Here is a 23,033-nt window from a genome sequence, read left to right as displayed (position 1 = left end):
TTCTAAGTTGTTGTTTGATGGTAAGTGTGTGTGGAATTATGTGTCTGGTCCATATCCTACGTCTTTATACTTTAAGTCTTCTGGTTTTCTATATCTGAACTTTGATCCATACTATTATTTATATGTGTATGATGGTAAAAGCTGGGTCCTCAGGAAAAATTATTAGAGTACTACGAAAATAAATTTCCTAACTAGTGTGAACTGGTAATAAAAAATTATTGTAAAAAATCTAAAGAAAGTTGTTGGTTCAAATCCAGCTGATGTTTTAAATTTTGTTTATAGAACAAATTAAATTCCTTGATATCCTTCAGCTCATTACTGTTAAAGTTACTGTCAAATTTATCACAAAGTTTAGTTGCAATGTAGTCGTTTCCAATGCCCATCCGCTTCAGAAGTTCAAGCTTCTGGTTATAACTTAAAATAGCGTGATCAGTCTCCATTTCAGAGTTTTCATCGTCAAATCCAAAACTGTCACTGTTACTGCCAATGAAAAGCTTTTTGTTAGAGCTGGAATTTAAGTAATTGTACTTGTTTATAAAGCTGTTAAGGTCATTATTGTACACTTTCTGAGGAGTTAGTAAATTCTCATAAAACTTCTCAGAATCAACGTTACCCACACGATTAACACTTTGAGTGACTGATTCAGGTTTTTCTAGAGAGTTAGATTGGTCTCTAGAGTATAAATTGGGGCGAGAATAAGTACTGTGTTGTGTATTCTTGTGTAAGTGGCTGCTAGCTATATGTGACTGGAAGCCATCTTTGGTGGAATCAGGTTCAGAACTTTGATAAGAGCCTTTTGGGAATAAATTAACAGGAGTGTCGAATTGAGAATTATTGCAATTAACTGAGGAAACCATTTTATTATTATATTTATTTAAATAATTTAATTTTTTAGATAAAATTTGGTAACAGCGGTTACGGAAGTTTTTAGTATCTATCACAGCCTCGATATAAGTTTTTAGTCCGACATCGAGGAAATCGGTGCCATATTTATCCTTGTATTCGCTGCAAATCCGGTCAAGTTCGTCTTTTTCCAAGTTTTCCATGGTGTACAGATTTTGTGAATCATAATTGGACTTTAGAGTCAGATTTTCCAGAGTTGGTGAAATTGGTGAGGACCCGCTTGGGTGCTCGATGTTGTTGACAGAACAATTAAAAGTGTTGTTTGATTTAGTTGGAATTTCTTCCTCTAAAATATTAAAAGCTCTTTTAAAAGTTTTAGGGTTAGGATTGGGTGAGGATTCCGGCTTCTTAAATCGGTTAGAAATTGAAGTTTTAATCTTGCTGAGAGATTTACCAAGGCTCAAATGGCCTGATTTATCTGCCATTTCATATTAGTAAAAACATTGAAAAAAATAAAAATTTTAATTAATTGTGCTTACACATGTTTTTTGGCACTGCCACACAAGAAAAGAACATTATCTGATTTACCAAATATTTATTTCATTTGTAGATGATCTCCAGCATTTTAAATCCATTTTAATATTTTGTATCCAATTTTGAATCTTATAGATATTCGATACATAAGCTGTACATTATATATTGTATTATATTACAATTTTAGAGTTAAAGGATATTTTAAAAATAACTTATCTTACACATTTATTAGAATTTATGCCAAATTTCATTATTTCCAAAATCAAATCGACAATGTGAACATTTTTAAAACTCACATTACCAACCAACAATTTGTAACATATACCAATCAACCAAATAATCTGATTAATGATATGAGTGGATCAATTAGATGAGCTAATTGGATGTATTAGAAGACCTAATTGGATGAATTAGATGAATGAAGTGGAAGAACTAATCAGATGAACTAATTGTATGAATTAGACGGATGAACCGGATGAATGAAAGAAATATGTGATGATAATAGAAATAATAATCATATGTACATTATTAGTGTGTGGATTTAATAGAATTGACATATCAAAGGAATCAGTAATAAGTTCATATCAGACACATACAGGTCGTTTGGGTGAGGTCGAGCTTAGGATAATAAAGCTTCCTCATAGGCTTACCGTTCAAATGTTGGACGACAGTGGCGTAAGTGTGTGGAAAGGAACATCCACTGAAGCTCTGAGGGAGTTAAATATGTACTTTATCAACGGCGAAATCTTTGGTCTTTACCTTTACTCAATTGATTACTTTTCCTCACCAAATGAAACTTATTTCCTCTGTAAAAAAGGACAATGGAAAAGAGTTAGCAAGGAGAAATTTGATTACGTGCTCTTTGATAAGTCACTACTCAAAAAAATGGGAGTACAAAGCACATTCGCACACTCAAACCTAAGCTTGATTTACCTCCTCATCATTCTCCAACTTTTAATGTATTGATATTTTTCATACATCTCAAACTAGAATTAAACTATAAATGTATTAATATTAGTTTAAATTAGTTTTATTCGAAATCCTCTGCTTTAGTTTATCAGTAGGAGGATTTAGCTGTTCCAATTCATGTAGTTCATTGGGTTGACTTTGTATTAATTCGTTTAATTCATCTTCAAACTAAAGAAATGTGTGGATAATGTGTAATTTACCTCGAGATTTGGTGAGATGTTACTTGTCATTGTGTCCAATATCTCCTGCTGTGTCTCCCTACTCTCCTCCAACTCATCAAGCAAATCATCAAACTTACTCGAATCTCTACAATACCATTAGTAATATTATTATAGTAATAGCGTGTTACATGGAGGACTGTAGAAACTTTTGAGCGTTTAAGGAGTCGGAAAGGGCTGAGATGGCCATGTGTTGCATTTGAGCGCCTTCTAAAGCGATACTCTGAGTTTCAAGCGCAATTAGTGTTGATCTTAGTTTATTTAACTCATTTGTAAGTAATTTCTTCCTTCTTAAATGGGATAAAGCGTTCGTTTTATCATTTCTCCTACTACATTCCAAGGCCAATTTAACACACTCCTACACAATATTAATGTTGCTATCCTTACAGTTATTTTATTCTCTAATATTTCTTGCTTTTTTGTCAAGTAATTCAGTGTAGTCTCACTGTTCGCCAGAGCCAAATCGATCTCACTCTAAAATTTTTTTAACAACATTATTTAAAATAATTATGTAATTGGTGAGGGGAATACTTTTTTAGCTTTAGAAACGTCCTTTACGGGACTTTTTTTATTCTTTCTGAACCCAAAGACCATTAATACTGTTTAAACTTCATTTAAAACTTTAAAAATAAAATAATAAAAAAATATTAAATAAAACATTAAAATAAATTAAAAACAACAAAATGTGTAAATAACAAATTTATCCAAAAAAATAATAATTAACAGAACAATGCTATGTACACTATACTACAGAACATTCGGACAAAATGAAGAAATTTAAGGATAAAATAATAAATTATAAATAAATAATAAAATATTGAGTATGAATTGGGAATAAAAAGAGAATAAGGAGAATTGGTAGATGTGTAAAATAAATATCATGATCTGGAATATTTCAGGCTCAAATGTGTAAATTTGGATAGATTTGAACTTTAAAAATAATTAAAAATATGATTAAACGAGAATTGAGGCAAAGAAGGAGGAGATCGAGGCGTTATCTACAAGTATCAAGGGTGTACAGAGTAGTCCGAAATTGACTTTAGACAGGTAATTTTACGCTCCTGTTAAGTGTATAGGGAGATTAAATCATGGTGTAAATTTTAGAATTGTTGATGGGTTGAGTTGGTGGTAATTTGAGGAGTTGTTGAGGGATTTAGTTGACTCAATTTTTGATGTGGGGGGTTGCTCAAGGCCCATCATGCATCTGCACTTTTGTCAGATTTACTTGATTTTTTTAGGTTTATTTCAAATTATTTTTTTTAATTACGCTTTATCATTTTTTCTGATATCTTTCAACAAGTCATATCAGTATTAAATACGAGCCCACACTAAAAGTCCAAACCAAGTTTGTTCATTACCACTATAAAATTATTTATCTCACACTTTACTTTATATTACTTTATATACACTCTCCACTCCATTATCTTATCCTTTTATACCTAAATTTTTTCATTATTTTTTTGGTTCAAATCATAATTTAACAAATTATTTATTCAATCTATTATTTAAAAATTAGATAAATTAATTTTAAACTAGTTAAAATATTTGAAAATTAGATAAATTGATTTTAAACTAATTGAAATATTTAAAAATTGTTGATTAAATATTTTTTAGGTAATGTTCCTTGATTATACTCCTGGTCTTAAAGACCCTTTTAACCAGACTAATACTGATGGACCAATAAAGTTAGTTCACATACGTAACCACCAACGCAACGGACGTAAAAGCGTGACAACTGTCCAGGGCCTCGAGGAGAGCCTTGACTTAAAGAAAATGGTGCGCGCACTCAAGAAAGAATTCTCGTGTAACGGAACCGTGATCATGCACGAGGAACATGGAAGCATCATTCAGCTCCAAGGCGACAAGAGGCAGGACGTTGTCAAGTTTCTCGAACGCGAAAATCTCGTCACTCCAGATCAAATACGCATCCACGGAGCTTAAATTTATACTGTATTCTTATTATATTAATATTCTCCCATACCCTTACTCGTTATCTTTATTTACCAGACCTTATAAATTTTTAAATTATTTCCAAATTTTAAAAATAAAATTAAAAAATTGAATTAAAATGTGTAAAATTGGGAGTGCTTGAAATTAATGAAAATTTTGTATAATATTTTAAATCTAGCCAATGTGATAATATTCTACAAATGTGTGTATAGTTTTAATGTAGTAAAACCGCCGTATCCTAAATTTGATGTCCTGGTCGTCGGTGGAGGCCATTCGGGAATTGAAGCCGCTACAGCTTCCGCCAGAATTGGAGCTAACACTCTCCTAATCACTCCAAATTTATCTTCCATAGGTATTTCAATAGGATTTTCATCCGAAATCTTGTTTAATTTAGTCAATTCCGTGATATATACATGTGTAATGAGATTCCGCAGATTTACCAAGTTAAATATAAATTCAAAGTATAATAAAAAGTGTAAAATTGAGTTTACAGGGGAGTTGAGTTGTAATCCGAGTATTGGCGGGATTGGTAAGGGTAATTTGGTGTGTGAGATTGATGCTTTGGATGGCGTGATGGGAATGTGTGCAGATTTGTCGGCTATTTCATTTCGTTGCTTAAATACTTCCAAAGGACCAGCAGTTGTTGGTCCTAGAGTCCAAATCGATCGTGACTTATACAAAATCAACCTCCGAAAATTATTAGAAAATTATCCAAATCTCTTCTTCCTACAAGATTTCGTCGATGAATTACTTCTTAACTCTGGTGACTCAAATGATACAGTTGACACTAACACAGTCGATAGTGACACTGGTAGTACAATGAATGTTGAAGGAGTAAGAATGAAAGATGGCGGAGTAATAAAGAGCAAATGTGTAATATTGACAACTGGCACATTCTTAAAAGGCCGTTGTCACATATCCAAACAAACGTACGTCAACTATTAATAGTATTGTGTTCAGTTATGGAGGAGGAAGGATTAATCGTATTACTGGCGAGTTTGAATCTGCGGCAGATAATTTGAGTAATATATTCAATAAACTTGGAATTAACACCTTAAGATTCAAAACAGGTACACAAATTGTGTTAACTCTGTGTAGGAACACCTGCGAGACTGGATAGGAAAAGTATTAATTTTGAGAATTTGGAAGTACAAGAAAGTGATGAGAATCCAAAGTTCTTTTCATATTTAAATGAAGATTTCAAAGTCACAAATCAATTAATTAATTGCTATAAAACACAAACTAACGAACGGGTACACAGGTAAATAATTAAATTGATGAGTAATTTTTAGTATTGTGAGGAATAATTTACATAATTTACCAGATTATACCTCAGGATTAGGACCAAGATATTGCCCATCAATCTCCACCAAAGTACCTTTTACACAGTTTACACAGTCTTACTCGTACATAATCAATTGACTCATGACTACACCCGATAAATATGTGTAACATGTGTGAATGTAGGTGATGAAGCATCCTGGGATAAAATCGCATATAGTTTGGTTGGAGCCTGAGGGTGTTAATAGTGATATAATATACCCAAATGGTTTATCCGGCTCATTCGACATTAATACACAGGTACAAAATAACACACGCACTCTGTGTAGAGGGAGATGCTGAGAAATATAAAGGGATTGGAAAATGTGAAGATATTAACACCGGCGTATGATGTGGAGTATGATTTGATAGATCCAACAAATCTTAAATACACATTAGAATTGAAGAAAATAAATAATTTATTTCTCGCAGGTCAAATCTGCGGTACCACAGGTACACTAACATAATATAGTTAAGTCAATTGTATTAACTAAATTGTGTGTAGGTTATGAGGAGGCTGGAAGTTTGGGTGTAATAGCTGGCATAAATTCAGCCTTGAAAAGTCTTAATATTAATGAACCCTTTGTCATTAACCGTAATGAAGGCTATATAGGTAAAAAATTATTATTACATTATTATTAGGAGTGTTGATTGATGATTTGATAAGAAAAGGTATTACAGAACCTTATCGTATGTTCACTTCAAGGTCTGAATACAGACTACAAAACAGGTAAACGCACACTAACAACTATATTACTCACCTCTTTATGTTGTAGGATAGACAATGGAGATGTTAGAATGTTAATAAAGGGAATAAAATATGGTGTAATAAGGAATAAAAAGAGATTAGACTTGATGAAAAATAAGTATATTAAATCAATAATCGTAATCTCAACTCTTCAGTAAGGAAACAGAATGATTATTATTTGGTAGATCAGTGACGAATACGCTTAACTATTGGGGAATTGACAGGAGTTGTAATGTGTATAAAACAGGCTGGGACGCACTAAAATGTGGTAAAAAATACACCGAAATCAAGGAAAAGGTTGTTGAATTACTGAACTTGGGGAACAAAAACTTTATGGAAAAGTTTAAACTAAATTTATTCAATTTGCCCTTCTCAAATCATGAACAAAAATCCATCAACTTTCTACTCAGTCATATGAATACAAAGAAATCAGAACAACCGGAACACTTTGATAAGCCTAGTGATGATCAAACTGAGGCCATTGTTAGCAAGGTGATAAAATATTATTTGAGAGAAAATGAAAAATTAAATGTTGAAATGGAAAGTTTGGTTGAATTTTTAAAGAGTTTACTGAGTAATTTGAGCCCAAATGTGATTTCATTTATCGAAGCACAGGCTAAGTATTCGTCATTTATTAAAAGATATAACCAACAATACCAAAGAGCAATCTCAGGAAGAACCATACACATACATCAAGATATACAATACAACCAGTCAGTGCTACACATTTACACGGTTATTTAATAATATTACTGAGTTAACAAAGTGATTAAAATTTTTATAATTAATGTTTAGTGAAAATTTTAAGTTTATGTCGATGGAGGAGATAGAGATATTATCAAGAGAGAGGCCGGAAACAATACAAGAAGCGATGGAACTTCCAGGAATAACACCAGCCACCGCCGTACAATTAGCAAATTATATCATCAAAGATCACAACTAATTTTTATCCCAAATATAATTTCATATATAAATTTTTTAATTTTATACATTTAATCTTTAATTTTATATGTTTTATAATAATTATATAGTTGTAGTGCTTGGAGGATAGAAATAATAATTATTTTTAAAAGGGTGGGATAAAATGTGCCCGGAATTTCTCTTTGAAGATGGAGAAATTAATATTCTCATAAAATCTTGTTTAAAGTGTTTAATATTGTAGAATTTATCGCGATTTAAGTGTACCATAGTAACAACGTCGGATAACAGGCCGTTTAAACCTGTTTAATTTGTAATATAGTGATTTTCCCCGTAATAATATTAAATAAACTATAGAAATTTATAGTTTCCCTAAATTTTAGTCCTAATGTGTAATCAAACACACAGTACAACTTTCATCTCAATAAATGTAAAATAACAATCATATCAACCTGTTAACTAATGTATAATTAAGGTAGAAGAATGGAGTTTTCTAAGGGTAAGGATTTTTTCGCGAAAAAATTCGAGTTTTTACAAAAAACTGGGCTTAAGGGGATAGATAAAGTACTCGGAGAACAAAGTAATTTAATACCCAACGCCACTACTGCCAATCAAGTTAACACAGCCAGCTCAGTAAGTAATATTAATGCTACGAATGAAGTGGAGAATAAGGACCCGAATGTTGGTGCTGTTGAGGGTGAGAATGTGCCTCAGGAGGGAACCGCAGGAACTCCAGAGGGTAATGAGATAAAGGAAAACTTTGACGATGATTTACTTTGGAGTAATCAGTACACGTATGATGCCTTTATTGACTCGTTGAATACTCAGTACGAAGAACGAGGAACTAACATGCAGGAGAAGAGGCATTGGAGTTATCCAAGACGATGGAGTGTGAAGTTGTTTAATCTTAAAATTGTTAATTTGTTACCTGAGAGTTTAAGTTGTTTTGCAGAGTTTGATTTTGGCGGTACAAGAGATGAGTGCAGAGTCCAAATCGGTAGCTCCAACTACATTCTAAGCAGAGGAAAGAGTAAGAATTATATAAGAACACCTGTTCTAAAGGACATTGAGAAGGATCAGACGAGGAGTTTCCAGTGTTCTCACTCATTTGAGTATCGTGGGAGTTACCTGGACTTGGAAAATGAAAAGCTAAGAATTAAACTTTGGAGCTGTAAAAAGTACACAGTAAACAGTCTTGTAAGTATTTATGACCAATTCCTAATCAAGTTTGCTGAAGGTGATGAACATATAGAAATCCCAATGTACAAGTACATTGATAACCAGAAGAAGTTAACCTGTAACTTGTCATTTAACTTATTTTTCCAAGAACTCTACGACTTTGAAATTAACTTGATAAATTTTAAAATTAACAACGCCATTTCCACGTATTTTCTCTTCAATTATCTACAACTTCATCTTTCCAAACTTAGTGATACGGAAAATAGTAACACTGTGAGTAACAGGGAGGGTACGAATAACTATGTGAATGAGTGGAATTTGTTGGATAAAATGAGGTATAGTATTTTTAGAACAAAGATGGAACGGAAGATGAAGAAAATCAAGGCTAACAAGAAGAAGGAAAAGGAAAAGGAACAACAAGAGGACGATAGTAGTGACGATGATTTCGATGAAGACGATCAAGAGGATAATCAGGAATCAGGTGACTCCACTACAAATGTTGAACCACCAACTACGGACCCCCACTCAACACAACCAACACAATTACCTCAACAGTCACCGCAACAGTCACCGCAACAGTCACAAAAAACCTCGAAAAAAAAGAAGAGGAAGAAAAAATCCAAGGCTGGAGTGGGTTACAAGAGTACAGACGAAGACAAGGAAAAAAAGGATAAAGAGACGACGTTAACATTCCAAAGTGACAACAACGAGTACATTACAATTTTGAGAGATAATATCAAGTTTTTTGTGCAGGTTGGGAAGTACGTGCCATTTGTGTGTGAAATTGAACCCTGGCCCAGATTATTCATAAGACTTAAAACTGACAGCATGCACCTGAAGAATATGTCACTGTTGTCACACTCTGTGAAAAACGCATTCAGCTGTGAGTGGGATAACTTGGGAGAGATAGTGTTCAGAGGTACACTGAATGAATTATGTAACTCACACCTGGAAATAAAGTTGATGGATTGGAGTGCGCCAAAAGCGGCAAATTGTATAGGAGTAGCTACAATACCAATGGAATCCATCGTAGACTATCCCTACATAAGTAGTAGACTGTACCCGCCAGAATGGCTTAAACTTAAAAGTCAGTATGAGGGCTGGAATGATAAATTGGATGATTTGCAGCTGGGAACAGTAACTGGCACAATGATAGTTAACCGCAAGCCAAGATATAGACAACTTAGAGGTACTAACAGACCATCAAGTTCAAGTCATCTGCTCATAGTACATATTAACAATATTGACCAATTATTGGCAAACACGCAAGAATCTGTAGATTCTTACGTCGAAGTTACGTTTAATAATGTGACTCTGAGGACTAATTTGTGTAAAGACATGCTGGGTCCAAAGTATAATGAGGAATTGTATATCCCAATCCCACCAGTGACAACTTATGAAGAGTTAGTTGAAATGGGCTCCATTAAAATCACAGTTTGGGGCTACATTATGGAAAAGTTAAATTATTTCGGGAGCTGCGAAGTAACTGTGGGTGAGGTTTACTATAATAAGAATGTGCTCAGACCACTGACGAAGAAGATGCATAACCTGATGGACTCATTCAAGTATGAAGTTACTTATGAAACTATTGTGTTCACGACTTCGAAGAAGCTGTATCACTATCAATATAATGAACAGGACCATATCTCAAACATTTCATTCTCAGCCTGGTTCTATCCCCTCATTACTCCGTCCAGAAGTTCAGAAATTGGGAGACTCTCCAATCTTAACCCTAATTTTAGACCTGATAATGTTAATCCTAATGTTAGACCTAATAGTGTCAGAGTGAGTAATACTGTTAGAGCGGGTAATTCGGGAGATTGGGAGAAGCTGATTGAGATTTGGAAGAACATTTGTATGATTTCAAATAATGAAAATTTCGCAGAGTTGTATTATTTTTATGACCAGTTTGGGAATAAAATGTTCCCAACTAGTTTTGTACATCCGATACACTCACCACCGGCTGTTGACAGTGTTAATCACATGTTCCACTTCGTCAACTCAATACCGTTTGTAAATAAAAAGTTACAAAACGTTTTCACCATTGATTTCTTGTTAAAGTTGAAGACCGGTAGTATCATTGATCATTGTGTTTTATTTCTCAGTTTTCTCATTAATTATAATCCCAATTTCGATGTCTACGCCGCCATCGGACAACAAAAGGATAAAAAATTCAACGCATTCCTCATACAATTTTTGAAATCCCGGGCTGATAATGTTACCGATGGTACTACTGACGGTGTTACCGACACTATTAACGGTGTTGAACAGAAGAATAAATTTGACGTGATGGTGATGTATGATTTTAACATGAAGCATGGCAAGAAAATACATATGGAGAGGGAGGTAATGAAGAGGGAAGTGAAAAAGTCAAATTTCCAGACGATAAATATACTATTTAATGACAAGAATTTATGGTTAAATGTGCAGAGCAGGAAGGATATCGCAAGCCTAGACTATGATATTAATAATATTAACAACTGGTACCCGTTCATTCCATATAACCCTACCATGCACATTACTAAAGATTATTATCACAAAATCATCACACAAATCAACCAACACATTAATTCCCATTCTGGCGTCAACACTGCTGTTAACCCCAGGGTGTGTGACACGGGCGAGAGAATGGTGTATTATATAAACTGGCACAGGAAAAATGAGTATGTGGTGAATATAATAGAGAATCGAATGTTAGAGGAGCTGAAGCGTTACATAAGTATGTACAGAAGTGCGCAGAACTTGGTGACTAACTTCAACGCCTGTCAGAAGTTACAGGAGTTTCTAAAACGCTACATCATCATGGTCCACGCCAGAGATACGAATCACGAAGATAATTTGGAAATCATCAAGAGTCAAATTAGTGAATGGAGATCACAGCTGGAAAATAAAATCCCAAGAGGATACAGAATATTGATTAGGACTGTAAGGTTCAACACTATAGACTCTGGGAACATGTTTGACGTAATAAAACATAAGCTGGATTTTCTAGATTCTAGGGAGAGCACAAGTATCTTTGTGGTAGCTCTGAAGATATTTGAAATGTGTTCTGACCTTTTTAGCACATACTTCCTCATAATGCATGCGAATAAGATCGATGAGACTCTGAGGAATATAATTTTACTTCAGACTCACGTGGAGGACAAGGTGAGGAGTAGGGCACCGGAGGATTCTGAGGAAGCTCAGAAGAATAAAACTCTGGAGGAATTGGCATTTGAAAGTAATGTTGCAGATGTACTGTATGATCCTGAAGGGACTGGGAAGGCTGATGAGGACCGACTTCAACGTATAAGGTCGCTTAAATCAAGATTTAACTCTTCAAAATCAAGATTCACTTCTTCTAAATCGAGATTTAGTTCGTTTAAATCCACGTTGGAATTTGCCAGCGGCTCTGGAAGTCTTGTGCTGAGCGAGAACAGCTCCACTGAATACATCACAATGTCATCACGACAGTCGGAATTCTATGAGAATCTAAAAGATGAGGAAGTGCTCAAAATGGATTCTTACGATTTTACCGAAAAATCAAGCCATAGACATGAGAAATCCAAACACAGAGATGAGAAATCCGACCACAGAGATGAGAAAATGAAGTATAGAGATGAGAAACCCAAGGGTGGACGTAGACCTGATAGTTCCAAGTATAGAGATGAGTATTCATCAAATTACACCTTCAGTTCTATGAAAACTTATACCACAAGTAGTCTTCAAGAAGCTTTGTCCAGTGGCACTTTGGTCAGCGGTTTCTCGATTAGTAGCCTAAGCGGTAGTTCAGGTTCTAGACTTGATACCAATGTTCTAAGCAGCAGCACATATACCAACAGATTAGACTCAGGAGATACTTTGAATTTAGGAGATAGAATAGACTTAGGAGATAGAATGGATTCACGTAGTAGTTTGAATAGAACACTGACAAGTAGTACAATACTGAAGAAAATCCTTACAGATTCTGATTTAACTAATGATTTTGAGAGTCACAAGACCATTAATGTTAATTTGTACTTGAAAAAGATCTTGACAAACTCGTCAATCACAACCGAAACCAACAAGGATAAAATTAAAGATACCAAGATTAAAGATACTAGGATTAAAGATACTAAGATTGGTGATACTAAAAATGAGAATACGAAGAGTGACGTTAGTGACAGTAGTAGTGAAATATTTAGTTCATTGAGTTCAATGGATGATACAATGAGTAGTAGTGTTAGAGTAGTGAATAAGAAGTTACCGCTCAATAGTAAAATAATCAAGAATAAAAAGAGTAATAATTCACTCAGTGAACTGGACAAATTCTCTAATCTCAACACACTCAAACTCAGTACACTAAGCACTGGTAACACTGTTTTACACAGGAATGATAATATCTTTCCCAGCCCAACTAATATCGATCAAACTAGTTCCAGCACTAGTAAATCCATCACTAGTAGTGTAATAGAGTCGAGTGGTGTAACGGATTCGAGTAGTTTATTTACTAGTGATTTATTCTCATCAAGTCGTAGTGCCGAGAAATCAATTATTCAAAGTATCGGCAGGAGTTCATCGAATCGTTCTCAAGGCTTGGGAATGGGAAGTGGAAGAGTTACAACACCGAGTCTCACAAAATCACTTTCCAGCAGTAATAAGCTCAGTAGCAGCGGTAAACTCACTAGTAGTGATAGAATTAGTTCTATCAGTGGTAAGACTGAAAGTATATTTGAAAGTGATCATAAATCCTTGGTTAACAGTACTCATAGTAGACCAAGTAGTAAACTAAGTTCTGGTAGTAGACCAAGTAGCAAACTAAGTTCTAGAACTGGTGTTAGTGTGGTGAATAGGGTTGAAAATAGTTTAAGTAGTGGTAACATAAACAGCATAATCAGAAGTAGCTCTGCTACTAGTTACACTCACAATAACTCTGTAAACAGTTCTGTGAATAATTCGGCAAATGAATCTGTGAGTAGTAGTTCTGGGTTTGAGGAACCTACGCATAGAAAACCTTCGTTGAGAAGTGAGAGTATAACTAGTGTTACTAGTACGATTACAAGTAGTTCCTTCACTTCCAATAATAATTTGGATAACTTCAAAATTATCAAAAACTCCTCCGATACCATTGGTCAACATACAATTAAACATGGTCACACCTCAATCAATGGATCTGGTAGTATATCAGTTAGTGAACAATCTGAGGCTACTGGTGATACGGACAGTTCGAGTATTCGTACTATCATAGCAGATGAAGAAAGTACAAGTGATTTCTCAACTACTTCTTCAGGCACTGGGATCTCATCAAGCACATTAACTTCCAGATATTCCAACACCTTTCTCAGCTCCAAACACACCATTAACATGACAAAGTCGCTAACACACGCATACACAAACAATTCTACAATACAACCAGATGACTCCAGTGCACTATTAGATGGTTCAAGTGTACAATTGGATGACTCCAGTGTGCAGGTGGAAAGTACGAGTAAAGAGGAGGATACGGTAACGGGTAGTAATGAGTATGTGGAAAGTTGGTCATCATTGAATGAGAATAGCGAGAGTAGTAGTTACAGAAGTTATAGAAGAATTAACCCGTACAGTAACTTCCTAACCTAAACCCAATTTTTCTCAATTTCTTCCCTTAAAATATATTATTAAACATAAATATTTGTATAATAATTAATTAATATATTAATGATAAGAGAGAATTGTGGAGAAATTGTAGTATACAAAAATGATAAGTCAATTGTATTATATAACCAAACTGGACAAATCAGAGCTCTACCAATCTACAACATCACTCAAAATAACACGTAAAAAATTATTATATACAAATTGTATAAATTATTATTATATAAATTGTACAAATTATTATTAAATAAATTATAATATTTTACACATTGAAAAATAAATATTGAAAAATTTTTTTAGTGATAATGTATGTCCGTTTTGTGGTAGTGTTTTGAGTGGAGAGAAGTATAATTATATTGCCAAGGCTTATTTCTATCTCTTACAGAACTCATTTCAAACCTTCTCAAGCCAGAATAATTACCCCAATGACGTCAACATCTCCTCACTAGAATTACACGAAAATTACAACCCAAACACTGCTAACACTGACACATTCAACGGGAACGGATTTGGTAGTGGAACTGGTGATAGAATTGGCGAGAATGGACTTCGTGGTTACTTGATAAGAAATGACAGTTTCTCGAGAGATGAGGACCAATCACAAAGTGACTATAAAGTAGTTGATGATAGTGAGGTGGACGTAATGGAGCTAATGGAGTTACCGAAGAATATCCCGAAATATTTATTAATAACGGGATATTATAAGAGATTTTTCATTGAAGGACCGAAATTAGGTTCCGGCTCCTACGGTCACGTCTACAATTGTATACACATCCTCGATGAACTCGTTCTCGTACAATATTAATCAGTTTACGACACATTTACACAGTTACATAGTTAAATCTATTACGTAGTTAATTGTGTTATATAACTGATTGGTGTGTTAGGGAGAATATGCGGTGAAGAAAATCCCTATTGGAGATGATATGGAATGGTTAAAAAAGGCGATAAAGGAAATAAAAATAAGAGAAAACATAAAGCATAAGAATGTAGTTGACTATAACCATTCCTGGTTAGAAATGTACAGAATGAATGAATTGTGCCCTTACATTCCTTACCTCTTCATTCTCATGGAATATTGTAACGGTGACAATCTATACAATTTTATACAAAAAATATACAAAGGGGAGGATTTACGTGATTCCGATAGTATTTCCCGTGTGTCAGGTGATGATGTGAATTATCTGTCTGATGACGAGGTGATGATAATATTTATTGATGTGTTGAATGGGTTAAATTATTTACATAAGAATTTTATAATACACAGGGACTTAAAACCGTCAAATATCTTACTTAAATATGGTAATGATAGTATTACGGTTATGATTTCCGATTTCGGTACCTGCCAAGTCTTCTCACAAAAGTCAACCAAGTCAGGCTTCACCGGTATGATGATAGTATTTTATTATTATTTTCAGGTACCATAGAGTATACTGCACCGGAACTCTTGATTTCATATTACAACACTTTTAAACCCACCGATACTACAGTGGATAGTGTGGGTGATACCCTGGATACAGTGGAGGTATTAGAGGATAAAATAGATTTATGGAGTTTGGGAGTGATATTATACTACGTATCATATGGAGCGTTACCGTTTTATTCTAGTGATATGAAGGAATGTGTCAAGTTAATTATTTACTCGAAACTTAAAACCCCTGCACATCCTAAAAGATCCAAACTCATACACAACATCATACATAACCTACTCTCCAAAGTAATTTACAGAGTTTTCACTCATTTAACACTATTTAGCACACACTATGGACTAGTTAGTTACTCAATTATCACTTGGCAAGTAGTGTAATTCTGTTGTAGAACAGCGGGAATCGTATGAGTTGTGATGATTTGTTGAGTATTCCTGATATTAATAAATACTTGGGAAACACGGAATTCAATCAACAAATCAGATCACAAATATGCCAACGCTTCTCCACACAATAACATCAATATATAAAATTTTATATAGTTTAAATTTTACATATTAATTGTTAGAGGTAAATTTTGTATATATTAATTGTATGTTTAGAGGTAATTTTTGTTAAAATTGTTGATGATGCTGTTGTCAGAATCGTAATCTACATCGTGAAAATCGTCATCCGTCTGGTCACTGACACTACTACCAACTTTCGTGATACTATTCCCAACTTTAGTGATACTATTCCCAACTTTGGTGATACTATCGCCAACACTGTTGGGATCACGTGTGTTTAAAGAGTTGATGAGAAGTTGGTAATTTGATTCTTGGGAATATTTGACGTTGTTCATGTGAACCTGGATGAAAATGGCAATTTCATCAGGTCTAGTTAGATATGGAAAATCACCGCCACTCTTCAAATAACCAACTTTAGAATTCGAATACCTACACAATGGTATGGGTATAAGGTTAAAAATGCATAGACAACCCAAATTTGGTAACTATCAACTTTTACTTAACTACGGAATTATATACTTAATTATATGGTTTAGTATGTGTATACCATAGTTTAATGTCTTGTTTGAGATTGTGTGGTATGTTATTATTAATAGTTTCAATGAGAAGTATTTTCTCCTGACTAAACCCGTTTAAATCCTTATTATACACATAATCACACGTTAACTGTAGTCTACAACAGGATTAATAATGATAATTGTGTGATTTGGGTACGTGATTCTGGATCCGAGATCACTGGCTGAGATGTGATCGAGTTCACAAGCCATGAATTCCTTGGCGTATTGTTCTCTCAACTCGACTCTCTCGTTGATATCCTCAGTTTTAGGACAAATGTAATACTCAATATACAAATTCTTTAATATTACATGCGGTAATAACATATACAAATTACCATACACCTCACGGAACGCCGGAGATATACTAAAGTCGTCAGTCCTAAATGAAAAATAAATTAAGTAATAAGTAAAAAATAAGTAAAAATGAGTAATTAAGCTGTAAAATAAAAATACTATAGAGAGGTACTTGCGATAGGAGTTGCATAGTATGATGGAGCTTAGGAGGTTTGGGTAGGATTGAACGAATAATTGGAGTAGAAATCCGCCCAAATCACTGCCAAACACACAGGGTTTATATAAATTTAAATACTCTAAAAAGTGAGAAAAACCACTAATCCACTCATAAGGAGTTTCATACTCGGGATACTGAGCAGATATACACCGAAACCCCTGAAATAATTATTAAATATTAAGTATAGTAAGTGTATAAATGAGTAACTAACTCCCCTAGGGGAATCGCCTGTAACTAAATATCCGGGAGTCAAGTAAACCAAGATGGGTAGAATTAGGGTATTAGATCTATGTTATATACAGTAGTTAAGAGTATAATAGTGTTGGAAATACCAGTTCTGATAGTTTATTGAAGAGATAAAAGTAACACCCAGCGGTACCGCAGATGCCATGTAAAAGTATGATGCTGGGATTATTTTTATCAGCTTTAGTTGATTTTTTATGATTATAATTTTCATAATATGTCCAGTAAAGCTCACTTACCGGATCTGATACTCTTTTAATCGCATTCTTGTTCTTAAACTCGTAATAATCTTCCTGAATTGAACCCACCGATAATACCCTCTCTACCGCTATAAAATTATTAATATTATTATATAATTATTAACTGAGTAAAAGGGTACTTGGTTCACGAATTTGTGCATTATTCATCCTAATTGTGTAAGATATTTACTGAACTACCACATAACACACTTGAGAAGAAAATTAATATTAATAAAAAATTAATTATGTAAATTAGTTGTAACGTGTAAATTTTAGTGTTTTAAGATGGAATTTGAGAAGGTTCCAAATTACTTGAATAGTTTAAAACAACAAATAAACCAAACCCTAAAGGATTCCTCACATGTCGATAAATTCCTACTCTCTTACAACACATTATCCGAAATTAGCCAACACGTAATAAAAATATTTAGTTTATTTATCCACAAATAATTATTTTATTCAATTATTTTACTCCTATCGGTTAATTAGTGAAAAATTATCTGAATTTTGGTGAAATTCTGTAGATTCCAAAATTGGCTGTGACTCCAAGATATTCTAAAGTCATCTACGACTTGTTCGAATTATTTATTGCCTCGGTAGAGGATGAGGAGAATTTAGAGGAAAAGAGAGGCTTATGCCTGGTAATCTTGACGAATATGTACATTAAGTGTGATTTTATAAAGGCTTGTAAGGACCCAGTTGGCTCCTCTGTGTATCAAAATAGCCTAAACTGCATGACAGCGTTCAAATTTAACCATGATTTTGATCAAATTCTAATACACATTACCAAGAAAATTGAGTAACCCCAACTTACACAGTCATTTATACTTAACAGTCATTTATACTTAACACTGTGTAAACTGTTGTAGAGAATGTTTATATGAGATGTTTTATCATAGTTCGGGCTCACATTACTTGAGGAGTTTAATACTTGCACTCGTTGGTGTCCAAGATCGTAATCAGTACTACTCCAAAAGTATTTTTACACAGCAAATTAATCTTTTACAGGTAATAATTTCGACAATCTAACCGTTCCAGAGGTAATTATCACAATTTTACTTAATTTTACTCAATTTACACTTTAAAAATTGGTGATCAGGTGGCGGACTGGCGTGTGAGGGTATTAACGAGTTGGAGTGAGATATTGTTTAAAGATTTTAAGAATTTACTCTTGAATACTCAAGCTTCTTCTACCTTCTGCCTACACATCAACATTCTCAAAATCGCAAATCTACGTAACTCACATACTTATTACTTAGTCAAATTTCGTATAACTTACTCTAGCTTAGTTAAGTTTCCTATAACTTAGTCTAACTTATTTAGTAAATTTGCTTAGTCAACCAAATATTTTGTAGTGGATAGAAAATATTTAATGGGAGTGATAAAGGAGTGTATACCAGTGGTTCGGAGTGTGAAGAACTCAAGTTATATCCTAGAGGCATGTCTTAAATGTTCAACCAACTATGAATACACTTACATCTTCAATGAGCTTATCTCGAACGAGTTTCAAACACTCTGTGAAAACAACTACTCAAACTACGTCGTACAAGCCTTCATCGAAAACCCACACTTCCAATCCTCACACCTACAATACATGATTCACAGTATTTTCTACACAGTTTACTCATTAGTATAGTAAATATTAAGTATGCAAACGGTATTGTATTGTTTAGATATGAATATTGTGTCATTGATGAATGGGAGGAGTTCCAGTATATTGTGGAAGTTGTGTAAGTCGTGTATAGACTTGTACTCATGCCAGGAGTTATTTTATAGGAAAATAATATATGATTTTAAAATTGAAAAGAATGAGGAGATCTGGTACACAGTCTTGTCAGCCGGGAGAACCAGAGATGATATACACATTAAACCGGCCGGATGTTCAGTGCTGGGGTACCTTGTCAAGTTCCAAAAATCCATAATCTCAGACCTAGTTTCCTCGTTTAAACCCTTTTTTAAACATGTAATTGACAGCGGGAAGTTTATTGAGGTAACTTGTGATAAACATTTCTCAAGGGTACTTCAAAACATGTTTGATCCCAGACTTTCACTCATACAAGATAAGTTCTGTAAATCGCTTCTCGCAACGTTTGAGTCTAATTGTGTAGCATTGTCGGTTAATATGAACGGATGTTATGTGTTGTATAATTATTTTTTACTATTGAAGCCGGAGGATAAGTTTAAGATTTTGTCAAAGGTTGTGGAGGATTATGAGGAAATTAAGTTAAAATCGCCCAAATATTGTAAACTAATGAATTTGTCAGAGTTTAAAGCGAATCCCAAGTTGTTCCAAAAGAAATTGGAGAAATCTGATTCCGTACGAGAACTCTTCAAAGATATACTTCAAACTTAATGTTACCACTGCTATATATAATATAGTATAGTAGTATAGTAGTATAGTAGTGTATAGTTAATATATTAATATTTAAAGTGTTAAATCTAGGGGCTAATAAATTTAAACATTAATCTCTGAATTTTAAATTATTTAATAGAGATAACTTGTGTTTTTAAACCAGATTCATCAGCATCTTCATCATTTTCGGGGAGATCTCCAGGAAGATTGTCAGGATGTTTAACTATTGTTTTCATAATTAATGTTATGCTATGGTCGCAAAATGCAATACTACTATCTGATAAATCAATTTCAAGTCCTGCAATGTATTTCCTAATTAATTTTTTCCCGTCATATTTAACCTTGTTGCAGCCAAACTTGAATAATATTTTAAACCTTAAAAACTCGTATTTCACTTCATATTCCTCAGGTGTGAGCTTCTTGAAATTATAGAAAAATTGGAATTTGCTCAATTTTACCCTCGTCTTGGTTATGTCAACCCAGTTATTCAATTCGTTGTCCCTTAGGAATAGGAGATAGTTGTTATTTTCCTGGAGTATACAGAGGTATTTATCGGGATATCCATTCTTAGTCTTTGTTACGCTTAAAACCGATACGTTTTTGGAAAACTCTCTAGGATGTTCAGTTTCCCAGATGGTTTTTTCTGACTCTGATGTGGGATCTTGACAAACGACCCTTTTAATAGGGTAAAAATGTCTAGGAGTATAAACTCTGCATTTCGATTCCCCAAGTATATGCGCAACAGTATATTGATGCTCTTCAGAACTAGCCTCGCAATTTATGTTTATAGTCAACTGCTCAGCTTCTGACCAGACTCCGTCATTTCTAATCATTTTTTTAACATCTCCATTTACAAGTTTTAGGTAAAGTAGATTTTCATTTGCCTTATCAGTAAAGTTTACTTCATGGACATATTCATTGGGGTTTGTAGTTTGCCATACCAGTTCGTCCTTGCCAGATTCTCTGTCTGCTCTGATAACTCTGTTAAATATAAACCCTGAAGTCGGTGTATATCCGTGTCCAACAATTGCGGCGTGTGTTCTATTCCTGTTAAGTTCAATGTTTACTATAACAGGCACAGGTTCTAGACGATCAACAACCCCCAAAGGTTTATGTGAATCGCCGTTTAAAATGTTATGCGAACCAACGTAAAAACTCATAATTCTCAGCTTAAATTAAATTATATCAACTGATCTAATAATTTTAGACACTTCTAGATTCATGTATTATCAGATCTGCATATCCAAATATATGCATACCAATATACTAAGTATAATATTATGTAGAGTATTAGGAAGGATTAAAATACGGTTGATTATCTCTGAAGAAGAAATAGAACATTTGATGAATCGGATCAAGACTACGATCCTTTTCCAAATACTCATCACTCAAATATGGTAACAACTCATCATCATCGTTACCACCCTCGGTATTATCACCCTCGGTGTTATTGGTTCTAGTATTATTAGTGTTGGTTTCTTTTTCTTTGAAAAGATTATTGAATTTGTTGATTAAATAATGATTAAAATTGTTGTGTGCGACAATTATTAATGGTTGACTACAATATAGTCCCAATGAATCCATCTCATTAAAATTCTCAATACTCTAAACATCCTCATGAATGAGTATAAATAATAATTAACTGTGTAAAAATACTCTGAGCCTTTTTCGTTCATGTTTATTGATAAAATTGTTATAAATAAAGTTGTAATCACAGGAAAATATACCATCCCAGCCCAACTCCTTATACCTGTACCACAATCAACTCTGAACTATGTAAATAGTATAGAGTGGGTTACCGTTGAATTTGTAATTCTTTGGTGAAATAATCGGATAAACTGTGCATTGGAGTGAGTTTCCCCTGGAAAATATTTACAATACTATTGTTACCCATATGGAGTACATCCACTTGAACAAAGATGTGTTAGGCTTTATCTGAAATATTATAAATGTAATAAACCTTACATATTCCAAATCAACAAATAAACGGAAACTCCTACAATTATCACAAAAATGCTTTATCACCTAAAATACCCAATTTACTCATGTGACAATAGTTAAATGGTGATGCAAAAGTTAAATGTGTTACTTGATTGGAAAGATGATTTTCTAAGTATGTGAGAACGAATTCGCTGAGAAAAACTGTTGGTAATTCATAAGAGAATCCATGACTCTTCAACTTGTCCAAATTCCTCACATCCCTCAAATCACACTCCAACTACAACAATTACACAATTACACAATTACACATAACTAATTTTACACATAACTAAATCTATAAATAACTCAAGATTTAGTGTGATACGACGTGGTATCGGTTGGAATAGAAATCTAATTTCTCAACTTTATAGTTGGGGAACAAACTCAACAACTCTTTGGTATGTGTGATAATGTCGATTTTAGTTTTAATTTCCTTTTCGAGATCGAGGTCAAAACAGACGAGATTTGGATATTTACTGAGTAAATAAAGTGACACTGTGTCTAGACTAGAGCCTAGATTAACAAATTGGACCTTATCTCCAGTAAATTCTGACAAAAAGGTTTCAATAATAGTTCTGATCCCAACGACTCTGACGTAGCTTGCTAAAAAAATAATAAAAAGTAATGAACTTACTGAGACTTAGGAGTGGATCCTGGGTCCCTTGGGATGAGAAATACTTGATAAACTCATCTTCATAATAGTATTTGTCAACGGCGATTCTAAAGATTCCATTAACTGCTGAGGATAATTGCGTCTCCTTACCGCTTGGATAATAATACGAAGTGTGACCAGAATCTAACATCCTTAGGTAAATCCAATTCATACATCGGATTATTCTAATCCCTCAAATCCCCAATTGTCAATTTTATTACTATATTAAAAGGTTAATTACCCCCAGATCTACAACTCTCATCTACAGTAATTCATTAAATCTCCAACTCAACC

The 23,033-nt window shown here is 33.8% G+C and overlaps 11 protein-coding genes across 11 annotated transcripts; 6 read left to right on the top strand and 5 right to left on the bottom strand.

Annotated features, from left to right (window-relative positions):
* Positions 1-215: 215 nt before the first annotated feature.
* On the bottom strand, positions 216-1,328 carry TpMuguga_04g00144 (uncharacterized protein; the record flags this gene model as incomplete). Its single annotated transcript, XM_758686.1, has 1 exon — positions 216-1,328. One exon carries the CDS (start codon positions 1,326-1,328, stop codon positions 216-218), a length of 1,113 nt encoding a protein of 370 aa, XP_763779.1.
* A 170-nt stretch (positions 1,329-1,498) lies between these two features.
* TpMuguga_04g02140 (putative integral membrane protein) lies at positions 1,499-2,343 on the top strand (the record flags this gene model as incomplete). The annotated part of the gene is made up of 1 exon (XM_061306136.1): positions 1,499-2,343. Exon 1 carries the CDS (start codon positions 1,873-1,875, stop codon positions 2,341-2,343), a length of 471 nt encoding a protein of 156 aa, XP_061161828.1. The 5' UTR covers positions 1,499-1,872.
* A 40-nt stretch (positions 2,344-2,383) lies between these two features.
* On the bottom strand, positions 2,384-3,379 carry TpMuguga_04g00143 (Snf7 family protein). The gene is made up of 5 exons (XM_061305922.1): positions 3,096-3,379; positions 2,952-3,038; positions 2,696-2,922; positions 2,547-2,652; positions 2,384-2,514 (listed from the first exon to the last, which is right to left on the bottom strand). Exons 1-5 carry the CDS (start codon positions 3,156-3,158, stop codon positions 2,392-2,394), a joined length of 606 nt encoding a protein of 201 aa, XP_061161827.1. The 5' UTR covers positions 3,159-3,379; the 3' UTR covers positions 2,384-2,391.
* Positions 3,380-3,761: 382 nt separating this feature from the next.
* Positions 3,762-4,550, top strand: eIF1 (Eukaryotic translation initiation factor eIF1). The gene is made up of 2 exons (XM_758684.2): positions 3,762-3,909; positions 4,179-4,550. Exon 2 carries the CDS (start codon positions 4,182-4,184, stop codon positions 4,503-4,505), a length of 324 nt encoding a protein of 107 aa, XP_763777.1. The 5' UTR covers positions 3,762-3,909; positions 4,179-4,181; the 3' UTR covers positions 4,506-4,550.
* Positions 4,551-4,661: 111 nt separating this feature from the next.
* MTO1 (Glucose inhibited division protein A family protein) lies at positions 4,662-7,525 on the top strand (the record flags this gene model as incomplete). Its single annotated transcript, XM_061305921.1, has 11 exons — positions 4,662-5,443; positions 5,475-5,584; positions 5,613-5,775; positions 5,807-5,888; positions 5,982-6,095; positions 6,125-6,287; positions 6,340-6,447; positions 6,477-6,564; positions 6,611-6,736; positions 6,768-7,295; positions 7,378-7,525. 11 exons carry the CDS (start codon positions 4,662-4,664, stop codon positions 7,523-7,525), a joined length of 2,412 nt encoding a protein of 803 aa, XP_061161089.1.
* A 141-nt stretch (positions 7,526-7,666) lies between these two features.
* TpMuguga_04g00140 (C2 domain protein) lies at positions 7,667-14,256 on the top strand (the record flags this gene model as incomplete). Its single annotated transcript, XM_758682.2, has 1 exon — positions 7,667-14,256. Exon 1 carries the CDS (start codon positions 7,984-7,986, stop codon positions 14,254-14,256), a length of 6,273 nt encoding a protein of 2,090 aa, XP_763775.1. The 5' UTR covers positions 7,667-7,983.
* Positions 14,257-14,334: 78 nt separating this feature from the next.
* iksA (Protein kinase domain protein) lies at positions 14,335-16,714 on the top strand (the record flags this gene model as incomplete). Its single annotated transcript, XM_758681.2, has 6 exons — positions 14,335-14,453; positions 14,572-15,064; positions 15,159-15,657; positions 15,690-15,988; positions 16,090-16,268; positions 16,301-16,714. 5 exons carry the CDS (start codon positions 14,335-14,337, stop codon positions 16,213-16,215), a joined length of 1,536 nt encoding a protein of 511 aa, XP_763774.1. The 3' UTR covers positions 16,216-16,268; positions 16,301-16,714.
* On the bottom strand, positions 16,297-17,992 carry spg21 (Alpha/beta hydrolase family protein; the record flags this gene model as incomplete). The annotated part of the gene is made up of 6 exons (XM_061305920.1): positions 17,895-17,992; positions 17,605-17,843; positions 17,228-17,430; positions 16,919-17,140; positions 16,752-16,877; positions 16,297-16,633 (listed from the first exon to the last, which is right to left on the bottom strand). The coding sequence occupies exons 1-6, from the start codon at positions 17,920-17,922 to the stop codon at positions 16,297-16,299; spliced, it is 1,155 nt and encodes a 384-aa protein (XP_061161088.1). The 5' UTR covers positions 17,923-17,992.
* A 47-nt stretch (positions 17,993-18,039) lies between these two features.
* TpMuguga_04g00137 (Pumilio-family RNA binding repeat family protein) lies at positions 18,040-20,107 on the top strand (the record flags this gene model as incomplete). The annotated part of the gene is made up of 7 exons (XM_061305919.1): positions 18,040-18,168; positions 18,279-18,553; positions 18,624-18,730; positions 18,763-18,794; positions 18,854-18,989; positions 19,110-19,358; positions 19,428-20,107. 7 exons carry the CDS (start codon positions 18,040-18,042, stop codon positions 20,105-20,107), a joined length of 1,608 nt encoding a protein of 535 aa, XP_061161087.1.
* A 128-nt stretch (positions 20,108-20,235) lies between these two features.
* TpMuguga_04g00136 (uncharacterized protein) lies at positions 20,236-21,014 on the bottom strand (the record flags this gene model as incomplete). The annotated part of the gene is made up of 2 exons (XM_758678.1): positions 20,236-20,932; positions 21,010-21,014. 2 exons carry the CDS (start codon positions 21,012-21,014, stop codon positions 20,236-20,238), a joined length of 702 nt encoding a protein of 233 aa, XP_763771.1.
* Positions 21,015-21,397: 383 nt separating this feature from the next.
* TpMuguga_04g00135 (Leucine carboxyl methyltransferase family protein) lies at positions 21,398-22,997 on the bottom strand (the record flags this gene model as incomplete). Its single annotated transcript, XM_061305918.1, has 8 exons — positions 22,851-22,997; positions 22,722-22,807; positions 22,413-22,690; positions 22,197-22,325; positions 22,073-22,132; positions 21,907-21,968; positions 21,764-21,857; positions 21,398-21,712 (listed from the first exon to the last, which is right to left on the bottom strand). The coding sequence occupies exons 1-8, from the start codon at positions 22,913-22,915 to the stop codon at positions 21,398-21,400; spliced, it is 1,089 nt and encodes a 362-aa protein (XP_061161086.1). The 5' UTR covers positions 22,916-22,997.
* Between the last annotated feature and the right edge of the window lie 36 nt (positions 22,998-23,033).

Source organism: Theileria parva (genome assembly GCF_000165365.1).
Source record: "Theileria parva strain Muguga chromosome 4 map unlocalized ctg_529, whole genome shotgun sequence".
In the NCBI taxonomy this organism is placed as follows: domain Eukaryota; phylum Apicomplexa; class Aconoidasida; order Piroplasmida; family Theileriidae; genus Theileria; species Theileria parva.
This window is presented reverse-complemented; position numbering and strand designations above follow the sequence as displayed.

Coding starts and splice junctions, on each gene's coding strand:
- TpMuguga_04g00143 (XM_061305922.1), bottom strand. CDS start 3,158: ATGGTCTTTGGGTTCAGAAAGAATAAAAAAAGTCCCGTAAAGGACGTT. Junction 3,039..3,095: donor ACGTTTCTAAAGCTAAAAAA/GTATTCCCCTCA, acceptor AAAAAATTTTAG/AGTGAGATCGATTTGGCTCT. Junction 2,515..2,546: donor ACATCTCACCAAATCTCGAG/GTAAATTACACA, acceptor ACATTTCTTTAG/TTTGAAGATGAATTAAACGA.
- eIF1 (XM_758684.2), top strand. CDS start 4,182: ATGTTCCTTGATTATACTCCTGGTCTTAAAGACCCTTTTAACCAGACT.